A 14,370-nucleotide genomic window follows, 5' to 3' on the forward strand; every position below is an offset into this window, starting at 1 on the left:
GCTGCGCGGACACCGAAGGCCGGGCCAGCGTCTCCTCTCCATTGCGCGGCCGCGGAGGTTCCGCGCTGCCCGGAGGTCCCCTCCGCGTGGGGCCCTCCCCACCCCGGTGGGTTTCCATCAGAAGCAGTACGAGGAGGAAAGGAGGGGTTGCGGGGGGTGGGCAGGAGATGGGTGGGTGCGGGGCCCCCCGCGCGCGGCCGCGGTCACGCGTGGGCCGCCCCCCCACCCCACCCCGGAGGTGGGCAGGGATGCAGAGCGCTGCGTGGAAAGGGCTCTTTAAAAGCTGAGGATCGTCGGAGAGGGGCCGGACAGGAGGGCCGAGGGGGCCGCCCGGGAGGGCGTGGGGGAGCCGCTCGGGGCGGGGAGTTCCTCTCCGCTCTTACGTCTGTCCAAAGGAGCGGCAGACGCCGCGGAGAGAGATAAAGCAAAAGGCGAGCGGAGGGCCGGGGGCAGACTCGACAGCCACCGCGATGGGAAGCAGCTCCCCGCAACGCCGGCCCTGCTAAAGAAGTTGGGAGGCGGGGGGGACCGGCGGGACGCGGACGGCCCCGACCCACGGAGCGGGACGGGAGGAGGAGGCCGCCTGCTTCTCTTCGCGGCAGCCGAGAGCAGCTTTTCCCCCCCCGCGGCCCCCCTTCTGCAGCCGGGTTCGGATTTAGGGATAAAGTGGGAGGAGGAGGAGGAGGAGGAGGAGGGAAGGCGCGGGGGGGGGGGGTCGCTGCCATTTGTTTATCCGCCGAGGGGTGAAGGCTCCCGGTGGAAACAAACCCCGCCGGGGGCCGAGAGTAGAAGGAGGAGAGGAGGAGGAGGAGGAGGAGGGTCGGGGGGGGGGGGGGTATCGCGGCGAGCCCCCAGCAGCGCGGTGGCCTTTTGGGGGGGCTCGTGGGGGGGGGGCGGCGGAGGAGGGCCGGGGCTGGCCGCCGCGAAGCTGCCCGTAGATGACTGCAGAAGCGCAGCAGGCTCTGTCCTCTCAGCCCCCTCCTCCCGCGGTGCACAGCAGCTACGGCCCCATGTCCTCCGTGGCCGAGAAACAGCCGCAGAGCTCGGCCATGGACGCCGCCTCCGCCGCTCCCTCCGGGCCGGGCAGCAGCGCTCCGGGCAGCGGCGGAGCTCCGGGGAGCGGCGGACCTAAAGCGAAGAAAACCAACGCGGGGATCCGGCGACCGGAGAAACCGCCCTATTCCTACATCGCCCTCATCGTCATGGCCATCCAGAGCTCGCCCTCCAAGCGGTTGACCCTCAGCGAGATCTACCAGTTCTTACAGAGCCGTTTCCCTTTCTTCCGCGGCTCTTACCAGGGTTGGAAAAACTCCGTTCGTCACAACCTCTCGCTCAACGAGTGTTTCATCAAGCTGCCCAAGGGGTTGGGCCGTCCGGGCAAGGGACACTACTGGACCATCGACCCGGCCAGCGAGTTCATGTTCGAGGAGGGCTCGTTCCGCCGCCGGCCCCGCGGCTTCAGGAGGAAATGCCAAGCGCTGAAACCCATGTTACAGCATGATGAACGGGCTCAGCTTCAACCACCTCCCCGACAGCTACAGCTTCCAGGGCTCGGCCGGAGGGCTTTCCTGCCCTCCAACAGCCTTTCCCTCGAAGGGGGTTTGGGCATGATGAACGGGCACTTAGCCGGCAACGTGGACGGGATGGGCCTTGCGGGACACTCCGTGCCCCACCTGCCCTCCAACGGCGGGCACTCCTACATGGGCAGCTGCAGCGGTTCCTCGGCGGGGGGATTATCCGCACCACGAGAGCTCCGTGCCCGCCTCCCCGCTGCTGCCCGGCGGAGGGGTGATGGAGCCGCACTCGGTTTACTCCAGCTCGGCCTCGGCGTGGGCTCCCTCCGCCTCGGCCGCCTTAAACACGGGAGCTTCTTACATCAAGCAGCAGCCGCTGTCGCCTTGCAACCCCGCGGCCAACCCGCTGTCCTCCAGCCTTTCCACGCATTCCCTCGATCAGCCCTACCTGCATCAGAACAGCCACAAACACCGCCGAGCTGCAAGGTGAGGCGCGGACACGCGTGGGAGAGCCCTGCGGGGGATGGAAGCGGAGGGGATTGGTTTAAAGCAGCCCCCCCCTCCCCCTCTTCCCCTCACAATGAGGGGATGCGGTGGTCCCTTCGCTCTTTGCCGGAGGAAGCGGCGGTTCGCACCCGTCGGGGATCGCTGCTGCGGGGCAGGGAGATGCCGCATCCCGCATCTCGATGCTCCGGGTGCGGGAAGGGGAGGCCGAGGACACGGGTCCTGGGGGGGTTCAGAGCAAATAGGAGGTGGAGGAACAACAAGGAAGGGGCATGAATAGAGGCTACCTCAGCGCTCAGCTTTTCTCATCGAGGGGGCTCCCAGTAAAGCGGGGGTTTTCCCAAAGGAGCGACTGCCATTCGTGTCCCTAAGCACCCCCCCGCTCCTCCCCAGCCCCACGCATCAGCAGTCCGCTCCTCTCGGGCTTGTGTTTTTCCAGGCCCTTCGCCTACCTCCGCCTATACGGAAGTCGGTGGGGGGGGGGTTCCCCGCTCCCCACGGCCCCACTGCCGCTCCCGGGGGTGGTTGTGCCCCTGCTCGGGGGGGACGGCGGTGTCCGGGCCGCCGTCGGACCGCCGGGCCCTGGGCCTGGGGTGGGTCGGGGAGCTCGGATTTGGGATCCGTCCTGCGGTCCGATCTCATCTCGGGGCCCGGGGAGGCTCTGGGATGCGAGGAGAGCTCCGCATCGATTCGGGCCCCGGAGGGGAAGGTTTGGGGTGGCCGCGTATCGTCCTCGGTCTTGGAGAGGAGAAAAAGAAATGCAGAAAGGATGTAGAGAGGAGCGGTGGTGGGGCAGAAGAACGAAGACAGGGAGGAAAAGGCGCAAATCAGCGCAGGGGCCGAACCGGGCCGAGGGCGGTGGAATGAAGCCGGGACCCGCCGGCTCCACCTCGGCCCTACTGCCATCACTAAGCCGCAGATCAACGCACCGATTTCACTGGGATATTGGGCAAAAAAATCGGTCCTAAAGGAACTCCCAGGCCCGCCCGCCTCGTTAACCGAAACGTCTCAGATCGATAGTCAAAAACGGACTGGGCTCCTCCGGATCCCAGCGCAGATTTGCGCGGCTCCTCCTTGAGCGCAGCCCCAATTTTCGGGGCCTTTTTTTTTCCCCGTCCCGAAGCGGCTGCGGAAGCAGCGGGGGGGGGGGAGGGGGGTTTCCATGGGCGGCCTCGGCCCCTCCGCCCTCTCTATGCCGCCGGGCCGGGGCCGGGAGCGGCCGAATAATTCCGCTCCTCTCCCCGCGGGGTTTGCGCGAAGGCGCAACGCGGAGAAGTAAAAAATACGATACGAAATCCGAACCAAAACGAAATATCCATGGGCCGAGCGGGGTCAGAGCTGCGGACTTTTTCTCCGGCACCTGCCCGCGGAGCGCAACAAAACCTCGATCACAAAACCTCGATTACAAAACCTCGATTTGCGGGCGGCCGGGGTCTTCCCCCTCCCGACGTCGCCTTTTTCCCCCTGCTCTCGACTTATTTTTGGCTAAATCTAATGACGATGGCTGACCGTTTTCTTTCCCCCGTCCTGCAGGCATCCCGCGGTATCACTCCCAATCTCCGAGCATGTGCGACAGAAAGGAATTCGTCTTCTCTTTCAACGCCATGGCCTCCTCCTCTATGCATTCAGCGGGCAGCGGTTCCTATTACCACCAACAAGTGACATACCAGGACATCAAGCCGTGCGTTATGTGAGACGGGGCAGAAAAGCCACCACCTCCCGGGGGCCGCCGAGGCCTGACCCGGGGAACGAGCCCCCCCTTCCCACGCGCACACCCCATCCAGGACCCTGTGGGAGGAGGAAACGGGGGGGATCTGCAGACTGCGTTTGTCCCATCGACGGGACCCCCGGGGATCGGACCCGCTGAGCGCGGCGGGGCCGAATGCGGGCGGCCCCGGGGCTGAGCATCGGCCAGCCCGGCCTCCACCACGTTGTCTTTAATCAAAGACGCTCTCTGCCTTCTTTTTCTTCTTTTGGGTCGGAGAGGGGGAGGGAAAAAAAAAAAAAAAAGGAAAAAAAAAAAGGAAAAAAGCAACCCCCCCCCCCCCCAACACCTCCACCCCACTCCCCTCCCCGAAACCCTCCTCCTCCTCTCCTTTTCTTGAAAATCCCCGACTGCGAGATTGGGTGAAGACTTCGATATTCGATACGCGAGGGTTTGGGGTTCTTTCCTTTTAAAAAAGAAAAGAAATCGCTAACGAAGCGTTCTTAATCACTTCCCTAAATGAGTTCGTTCGAGCGGTGCCACCGCCCCGTCCAAGTGGGGCAGAGCCGGAGTGGGGGCTGCGAGCACCCGACCCCACAGAGCAGCACCGCTCCTCCGGCCCTCCGCTCCCTTCGAGCCCCTACTCCTGAAAATTATTATTTTTTTAATTAATAATCTTTTAAATCTTTTAAATTTTTTTGTCCGGCGGGCAAAAATCTCTCAGAGGGATTATTATTATTATTATTATTATTATTAGCTATCGATATCTACGGTTTTTTTCTTTTTTTTTTTCTTTCTTTCTTTTCTTTTTTCTTTTTCTTTTTTTTTTTTTTGCCTGCGTGAAGGCTGCAGGACCGGACCCTATGCAGAGAGAATAAGGCACTTTGAAAAAGAGACAGCCATGCTCCTTCTGTTATTTATTCTACGCTGTTGTCGTCGTCGTTGCTAATGATGGAGACACGAGGAGTCTCAGTCGATCAGTATTAAAGCGGTGGAGCTCTGTTGGCAATATTTGCCATATAGATTTTGGGTTTTTTTTTTTTTTTGGGGGGGGGGTTGTTTTTTTTTTTGTTTTTTTTTTTGTTTTTTTTTTTCAGTTAACCTCTGTAAATTTTAACCAACCCCGGTCTCTGTGTAAAGACAATCCTCCGTATGTTTTTATAGAAATATATATATAATGAAGGATTATACCCCTCTGCTCCCCCTGTTGTTTTTTTTTTTTTCTTTTTGTTGTTGTTGTTTATTTGTTTTATTTTGTTTTTCGGGCCCTGACATTGTACAGTTGGTGACACCTATTTGAATTCCTTTCTGCACTGTATAAAGCTGTAACGAAGTGGTTGGTTTCGTGTTCTATTTTATTATTATTATTTTATTATTATTGATTTCTTTTTCTCCCTGCCCTTTTGTGTACGTTTTGTCCCTGGAGGGGAAAAAAAAAAAATCGAGCCAAAATAAAATAAAACATGTATGGTCTTTGTACATGGGCTTTGAGACTGTATGAGCAGCAAATAAAGGAGCATGCGGTGTAAGATGCCGAGTTGTATCTGAGGAGTGTGGGCTCCGAGCATTTGGGGCCAAAAAAGTCCCGTTTGGGTGCGGACCCGAAGGGTTTCCAACTTCGTTGGTTTTTTTTGGCTGCGGTGGGTCCCGGAGTTTCCCATTTGGAGGTGCGGAGCCGCTTGAAAGGGGATGCAAAGCGAGGAGGGAGGAAGATCGGTGGCGATTTTCCCTTTTTTCTTCTTAATTATCGCCCGAGGGGAAAAAAGCGAAAGTCGGCGTCCGATGGCTCCGGGCTTCTTAGCAAGGTCAGCGCCGAGCTCAGCTCTCTGCTCTTCCTCCTCTCCTCCTCCTCCTGGCCGATCCCTGTGCTCCCTGCACGGAGCCCGGGACAGCTTTCCTCACCGTGGTAAAAAGAAAGCACATTGAATCAAAGCAGGTATAACCGGGGCTCGACGTTCCCAGCCGGTGCGGGGACCCAGCTTGTCATAAAGGGTTTATTTGCTCTGGTGGGGGGTATGATCGACCCCAGGACGTTCTGCTTTATCCACATCCGTAGGTCATTGTGCCCGGATCGGTGCATAGTCCCAACAGCACACGTGTAGAGATGGATGTGTACAAATTCATCTGGTGGTGGGTGTCTGAACGAGGTTACGCTGCACTAATTAGCTGAGTGCTGCGTAACGGGTTTGATTAAAAGCAAAGTTAGCTGGTAACGCACGCCCACACAAGCTTCCTAATTAGCTGTCCAATTAAGACAGGTGGAAAGGTCTTGATCAGAGTTACTGGAGGCCTCTCTCTGGGAAGTTTAATTAATTCGGGGGTGGGTGTTTGTTGTTTTATTTATTTATTTTTTAAGGATTGGTCTGTTTAACTTTGCAATGCTTATTGGGGTTCCCCTGCTTTTGTGCCTCTGTGGACTGATCCTTCTCTCCAGTTGTGTGTTGGCCGTCCCTGCTGGAGGTGAGCCACGCTGTTGCCATCTCAATGTGGGAGCTGAAGGCTGAGGTTTGCCTCCTGACGCACATATCTGCACTAGGTGTGGCTGAGATAAAGGCTCGGGGTTAGGAGTTCAGTCTCTGCCAAGTGGTTCTTCCTTCCCCGAAATCTCACTATCACTTCTAAGACTCTTTTTCGTCCTTCAGATTCACTTTGGACTCGGGCACGTTATCGATCTGCTCACAGCTCGCGGGCTGCAGGGCTGGGAAGGGCAGGCAGACAACTCGCCATCTGCAGCTCCAGCCCGAGCGAGGTTTGATACCTGGTCCCCGACAAAGCTCTGTGTGATTCCTTTTCCACCCTCCCATCGGTTCCCCTTGCCCCACGCCACCAAGCCTGGAAAAACAGAACCGCCACATACCGTGGACGCCACATATTCCTCAAGCCAGTGAGCACAGTCTAAACAGGCAGCTCTCCATCCCCGACACCTATAGAGGGAAGGAGAGGGCAAAACCCTCCAGCCCTTATTCTGCACAAGACAACCCCGCTTTTTCCCTGCATGCGTTGTCCCAGGGGATGGGAAGATTTGAGCTGTTATCCCAACCAGACCCTTTGTACGTGGTTGTGTGAGCGGGAGGGCTCTGCTGCGAGGTGAGGAGGAATAAGCTGGTTCAGAAATGCTTCTGGAGCCTTGGAAAAGAGGAATAGGCTCACTCCGAATTACAGGATTTGCTCACGTAACAGCCTCCCCCTGCCCAGATCTGAGCCGTGGCCAGCTGATGTGGCTCCGTTCAGTAGAGGTGATTTACTTGCCGCCGTGCTGCACTTTCAGAGCACATCAAGAATCAGGGCCTGCTGCTTCCCACCAGAATTGGCACAAGTTTTTCGGGTGGCTCAGAGGACCCACAAGTCCCCAGACATCCTGCAGCAGGGCCGGGCTGTGCCATAGTGGAGCATTTGGGCAGCAAGGCTCCTTCCCAGGTGTTTCCTCCCAGCTTCTTGCGCTGCCATGGGGCTGGACGTGCACATCTACCACCGTGCTGTTTGTACACTTGTGTCTGCACGATTTCTTGCCTTTACGGTCCCTCATGGGGGATGAACTCAAGCGAGACAGCAGCCAGAAAGTCCCAAAGGTGCGAGCCGCGTTAGGACGCCTTGCAAGAGGCAGTGCGGGGATGGGTCCTCGGGTGAGGGTGAGGAGGGACGAGGGGACGATGCGGGGCGATGCGGGGCACTGCTCGGGGGGAGGGCCCCGTCGGGGGCTGGCGGAGCTCGGCCGTTCCCGTGGCGGCAGCGCCATCTGGTGCCGCCCGCATGGAAGGGGTTTTCGCCGACCAAGGTTGAGATCCCGGCAGTTTCGGGAGGTTTCTGCCCTTTTATTCTTCCTTCTCTTCTCTTCTCTTCTCTTCTCTTCTCTTCTCTTCTCTTCTCTTCTCTTCTCTTCTCTTCTCTTCTCTTCTCTTCTCTTCTCTTCTCTTCTCTCTCTTCTCTTCTCTTCTCTTCTCTTCTCTTCTCTTCTCTTCTCTTCTCTTCTCTTCTCTTCTCTCTTCTTCTCTTCTTCTCTTCTTCTCTTCTCTTTTTACTGAGTCTTCAGATTTAGCGTTGAAACTCCACGGGATGCCTCCAATTCAGTTCTGTGCCCAGGTGGGACAGATGGGACACGTAGGGTGGGGCATTCCATCCAGTACCCCGTGAATATGGATACTCCTGCTACAGATACACGATGCTTCTGGGATGGTTACCCAGACTAGCAGACAATCAGGTGCTTTGGGAGACTTTACTGGTGGAAGTAGGTGCTCTGAATCTGAAATGGATATTTGGGAAGGCCAAGCACTGAGTCTGGTTGGTATTTCTTGGCAGGTGAGGGCTCAAATTAAGTGCTGGGCTTCTCTGTTAATCCAAGAAGCTTTGGACTTGGATGGTGTAGCAGAAATGCTAAGTCAGGGCATGAAGCAGTGATTGAGCACCTGGTGGGGAGGCAGCACCAACCCAGGAGAGCTCAGCTGCATGCAATGTACCCGAGTGATCTTCCCAGCCCTCATTTAAGGGTTGGCATTGCAAGTGAGGGTATCTCTCTGAAGGTCCCTTCTTACCTGGGTTGTCCAAAGGTAAGCAGCTCTTTTCCTTTGTGTCTCTGTTTACAGCTGCTGTATTTGGGCTTGTTCTCATTTGCTGTAGCCAAAGACTTTGTTGCTCTGCTATTGTTGTGATGCTTTCCATCCTGTTGCACCATTAGAGGTGGAATCAAGTCACAGTTCTTGTTGCTTTTAAAAGGCTCTTTGAGACCAGTTCTCCAGTATCAGAGATAAACACCAACCTCCTCTTCTTGGACTCCTCCTGCAGGTTCACTTACCAGGTTTGCATGCTGTTTCAGGTACACGTAGCAGAGTGAAACTCCACTCTAGAGACTAAATCACGATCAAAAAATCTGCTTGGTAACAGAACGGGATGCATGGATGCTGGCAGTGCTTTCACACTTCAGTATTTCTTACACTGAACATAGTTATTTCCTTATATGAGGCAGCAGAAGTTGAAAGACCTGGACTGGTACAGAAAGTGCAGTTCTGTGGCTCAGCTTTAAGCTAATTACTGAGAAAATAAACACACCTGGAAAAGCAAGATGTCAGAGCCTGGAAAGTTTTGCAGGGACTTAAAAGTACCAAGAGTTCACTTGGAGCTGGGTTTGCTACAGCAATTGTGTTCCTATAGGGTAGAAAAGATACTGCAGATCAACAACTGGAGTAAATCACATCCTTCAGAGGGATGGAAACCCCAACCTTTGGAATCTGAGCAGTGCAAGGGCCTGGAAACATTCTGGAGAACACGATATGCCTCTGGAAAAACTCTGAAAAAATGTATTACTCCTGCCTGAATGATTAACTTGACCAGATTGCTCGAAAACACCAAGGAGTGGCTGCAATGGATACACTAATGCTGAGAAGTGTAGAGGTTTTTGCAGCATTTCATGAATGTTTCCCTTCCCTCCCTGCCCCTTTTTCTTTTCATCTCGTCGTCCTGAATGTTTGCTTTATTCCTTTAAAGAAACTCATACTTTTAGCTCCATGTGTTTCTGCATGGGATGGGTAGACCACAACACACTCGTGTGATTTGCTAGACCACTGGAGTAGGCATGTCTTAGAGAAAAAGCCTGTTTCTGTCCCCTGGCTGGTTTCACAGGGAAAGAGAGCTGTGATTTGCATCCCTGCAATGGAGAAGTTTGCAGCTTGACTGACTAGGAAGGATCTCAAGGAGCAGGAGGACACAGCATGGCTGCCTGGTGGCTCTAGCAGCCAAGTGGAGGCAGAGAGATGGAGATGCTGCAGCTCCACCAGGAAGAAAGAAGGTGCTGGGAAGAAACAAGGTGCCCATATATCACATAGAGAAGGCCACCATGCTGTGTGTTTCTATTAATTCATCTGAAGAGCAAGAAGTTGGTGAGCCTCTAACCTGTCTCTCCTGTTGTTTCCTAAAGCGTGCTGGGAATTATCAGCCTATCAGGAGCCAACTCTGCCTTCCTCATTTTTCCATCTGTGAAATGTGGATGTTAGTGGGGCAGCTGTAAAGATGGGCTAGATAGGTCCGTATCCTGAAGTCATTTCTCCCTGTGACTTCAGTGAGATGCCCAGCCCAGAACAATGGCAGGATACACGACCCTAAACATTTCTGCAGCACTTTCAAAGATGAAAAGCAGGCACTTCTATACCTATGCGAGTGGAGGGGCAGAGAAATTTTTCATGATGTTTATAGCAGACATCACAGGGGTTGCACACGAAAACATGGGGAAATGGTGCACTTTTCTTGTGGAGAGATAATCTTTAATAGATGGCAACAAGGAAATAGAGGCATTCATACACAAGCACCTACCACGCAGGAGGGGTATGTTTGCCTGACTGACATGGCCACAGCCACAGATGTTTCCTCCAGAGCCAGCACTGCTGCATGGGGCTGTTCCTTCTAAGGAACCGGAATGAGAGAAATCTCAGCACATGCTTTTCCTTCCCCTCCTCACCCCCTTGCTGTCGTTGAAGAGAAAAATGCAGTGGCTGACTTTCAACGAATGCGTTCTCCTAAAGATGTTTGTTTCTTCCTTTGAAGTGCTAGGAGATGAAATTAAAAAGGGGGGGGGGGGGGTGTTGGGAACAACAAAGACATGAAGCCAGTATTTAACCACCCCCTTTACTTGTCTCTGCTGATAGATAATGAGCTAAATCATCTGTCCTTAAAGACTGCTTCCTGTGAGGGAACAAGGGACTGATGTGAATGGATGCTGGAGGGCTGGATGGGGACCTGGCTGTATCACATAGGAGCAGGCTTTGCTGTCTTCCCACCCCGATGTTATTTTTTATCCCTTGTTCTCTCCATGGAAACAAATAATCCCTGACTCTTGTCACTTAGAGAAGACTACACAGCAACATGGCTTGTTTACTCACTGTTGCCTTTGGTGGCTTGAAGCTGTGTGGCCTTGTCCATGTTCCAAGAAATGCATGGACGAAGCTGTCTGAAGGAAAACCCTCATGATTGTATAGTTTTTCCGTGCTGAGTGGCAGTTAGCCACCTCATTTTTATTGTTAGCAGATCACCATGTTGCCTCACTGCTCTGTGCCACACACCACGCTGTGACTAATATTGTTCAACAAAAGAAAATCCCCTCTAAATTGATCGTGTTCTCAAGCCTAATGGACCTGGTAGAGGCTCCATTCGGCTGATAGTGCTTCCTCTTTGCATCTCTCCTGTAAGTGGGGGTAGAAAAGGACAAACAGAAGGGACAGAATCACTCTGGGAAGCTCAGACAGCACCTAGGGTGGTCGCTGCCAGACTCTGCACCCTCTTAGCTGCCATGGAAGTTGGGCTGGGTTTGCTCAGCTTCTGGAGCTGTTCAGCATCTTTCCCCCACTGAACCCTTGAAGAGAGGGGCATGTAATAATGACATCCTAACTTGTTTGTGCCATGAAAGGATCTGGAAAGAATGCATCGAACCACATGACAAGTGAGGACATCAGGCTGCACAGAGAATAGAAGGACCTCATTTTTAATTACTTCTGAACAAAGTTGGCTCAGTAAAGTATTTCCCATTGTACTGCTGAACTTTTCTTCTCGTCGCACAGCAGTGAAGCACAAGCTCTGCTGCTGCAAGTGGGCTGAAATCTGTCTGTGTTAGGGATCACTTCACTTCCTATTGAATGCAGACCATCCATTTATCAAAGGCACTTTAGTGTTTTATGCAACATCTAGGCACGTCTTTCTCATTGTGGGTGTTTTTAGCCTGAGAGCCTTAAAATGTGAGGATACCTCACTGTTTGTACAGAAAGAAAATAGGGGTTAAGAGGTAAGGTGTACATTCTCTCCCTGTTGCTCAGGGAGCTTACAGGGAACAGGGTTGAAGCACTGAGACTTTGGAAGCCCCAGACTAGTGCTTCAGTCACAGCAATAAAGAAGGGCTGTGTGTATTGGTGGCCACCTGAGATGAGGCAACATATCCACGTATACATAACCACATTCAACCTAGGTGCTAGCAGCAGGGCCACAACAACAACTGGCAGAAATTGAAGTATTATTATTCTAGTAAAGGTTCTCATCTTTAAAGCTTGTTAACTCAGACAGTAGATCCCTTAGGGCATGGACTCTGAGGCTTGATCGTTAGTAAAATATCTTGCACAATCTTGATGTGGGCTGGAGTAAAAAAAATAAGCAGGCTTCAGTTCCTCGAGTTTCATTATGAGATCAGAGTCTAAGGATTTGCTGAAAAGTATAACATTTCAGAGCTTTATGGATTGAGAGAAAAGTCAGAAGTGACTCATGTCCAACTGATGTCTTCCTGAGCGTGCAGAGAGCCCGAAACAATAGACCTAAAAGATGCAAACTGCCCCATTCACTCCGTCTTCAAAATCTGCTGCCTCCCTAAGCAGGAACTTGGTCAGCCTGTAAGAAAAAATCCACATCATACAGCTGGAGATGCCAGAAAGTCATGCAGGCGTGTGCCCTCGGTAGTCTTGTATTACTTAATTAAACAGCAATTTGCATTGAAATGTCACTTAGCTAAAGAAGACCAGCTTCCTAAGCAGTGGTAAGAGCTCCATTCTTAACACAGCTTCTCTTGCTTCAAGACAGAAATCACACTGACTTCAGCACGTCCAAGGTCAAACTCCTACCAACTGTGTTATTATACAACACATTTCAGAAAGCATAAGATATACCCAATTCCTCACAGGTTAAGCTCACAGAACAGCTTTGCTGAAAGTTATGCTGCTTTTTTCTGTTCATCCTTTTCTTTGAAGAAAGCAAATACTTAAGCTCCTACAAAATCACTTTTTGTTTTCACTGTGGGAATCCTATAGATGCGACAGGACTCCTTACAGTTTTTTCACCTCTAAAGGTTGTTGTCTTCTGTCACATTTGCCAAGACAAAACCCTTGTGAAAGTAAGGAGGCCAGCCTAGAACAGTGGGGACTGTGAGGAAGCCAAGCCTCCTCATTTCTGAGAACTACTGCTTACCTTCATGTAAACTACTAAACCTCTGCAGGGGCACTGAACCCTGGTGAACTTTCTGTAGCTTCAGGCCCCTCTCGGCAGCTGCCTGTACTAATTTCTTCTTGCAGGTTGTTGCTCTTGCAGCAGATGACAGAAATGAACTTGTTCGCAGCACAGTTACTACTGATTTGCTGATGCCCGAATAACCTTGCAAATTTATTAACAACCTGAATCAAAAATGACTACTTCACTTGGAAATTATCATTGCATTAACATTATTCCAGTCAAAATGCTAATGAATGGTCCATTAGCTTGAGCTCATAGTCACTGCTTTTCTTCTCAGAGCCTAACTACAATTACATATCTCTGTCTAATTAACACCTTCCCAGTAATGTGGTTTGGATTGTGAACCACCTATTGGGAAAGCAACAATAGGTTATGTCTTGCTTGAGATGTGGCCTCACACTATGCCAGATTCAAAGTGACAGGCTAGAAGATAACTACAGAGAGTCAGCTATACGCACAGCAGTCTAGCATAGCTCATGCTACAGGTTGCACAAGAACCACAACTGCAAGAAGTCATCTGACAAAAGCTCTAGAGATATGTTTGTCCAGACAAAACTGGCCACAGACTGCATCCAGTGCTTGATCAAATGCACCTAACACCCACAACGTATAACCTTTTACTATCAAAAACACAGAGAAAACCATTATGATTTCTTCTGTTTCATTACTTTTGGAGGGCAGCTGACGTTGAACTGTGTGTTGTGGCTTAAGGCAAACATAAAACTGACGACCAAGGTTAGCATAAAAAGAACTCTTAGGAGTACCTTTAAATACAAATACAAAGTACTTATCACTTATACATTTCTTTGGACTTGTTTGCCTCAGTTAAAAGCAAAAAAAACCCACAACCAACCAACCAAACAAGAAAACCCACATTATTTTTCCCTAATTAAAACCTTAAGTGGGCAACAGTGCTTATTCTTATCTGTGTCAAAACTTTGGTCATCATTAATGAGAGGAAACGAGGCAGAAGATGAATTTCCCACAGACGTGACCAGTGAAGGCTAGTTCAGTCTGTGATACAGACTATGATGTTGGAGACGACTGAAGTTTGCACTGGTGGTATAAAGCTTTTTGACTGCTAAGGTCACCTCAGCATCTTTGCCAAAGCAAGTGGTATTGTGAGAGCAAAACAGAACAGCAAATGATTCTGTTACCTAATTTGCCATCATGTGGAAGGGGGAGGCAGTGACTTACGGTTATTTTTTGCTTTTCTTTCCTCTGCTTTCTAAGCCAATGATGTAATGAGTATGTTTAAGTAGTAACACAACTCCTGACTCTTTATCCTTGAAGCACACGACTACTGCAACGAGATGCAGGGGCCTCTGCAGTGACTACATCTGATTTCAGAATAAGTGATACCAAAAATAATCTTCAGCAGAAGAAAAGAGAACATTTAGGAGCACAGTGCTATTTCTTCAGAAACTTCTCCTCTGTTGACCTTACAAGAAGTTGGAGCAACGCTTTCCTTGAGCCCATCTGCACAGAGCACATGATAACACTGAGAATGTATTGAACTCCGTACAAAATGTCTGACCCTTGAGGCATAATAACATGCTTTAAATACACATAATGGTACCCTCTGGCTAAAAAAAGTTTCCAAGTCATACTTAAAAAAGAAAAATAATAATAATTAAAAAAACAGTAAAAAAAAAAATCAATTTGGATGCTTACTTT

General features: G+C 51.4%; 1 protein-coding gene across 1 annotated transcript; it reads left to right on the forward strand.

The window, feature by feature from the left end:
- Positions 1-879: 879 nt before the first annotated feature.
- FOXR1 (forkhead box R1) lies at positions 880-3,791 on the forward strand. The gene is given in 6 exon segments (XM_065738282.1): positions 880-1,490; positions 1,492-1,576; positions 1,579-1,727; positions 1,729-1,982; positions 1,984-2,000; positions 3,552-3,791. Coding segments are annotated over 6 exon segments (1,218 nt in total). The 5' UTR covers positions 880-938; the 3' UTR covers positions 3,713-3,791.
- The last annotated feature ends 10,579 nt before the right edge of the window (positions 3,792-14,370 follow it).

This window comes from Cyrtonyx montezumae, unplaced genomic scaffold (assembly GCF_038088225.1).
Source record: "Cyrtonyx montezumae isolate F1298 unplaced genomic scaffold, pur_monq_1.0 scaffold_212, whole genome shotgun sequence".
Lineage (NCBI taxonomy): Eukaryota > Metazoa > Chordata > Aves > Galliformes > Odontophoridae > Cyrtonyx > Cyrtonyx montezumae.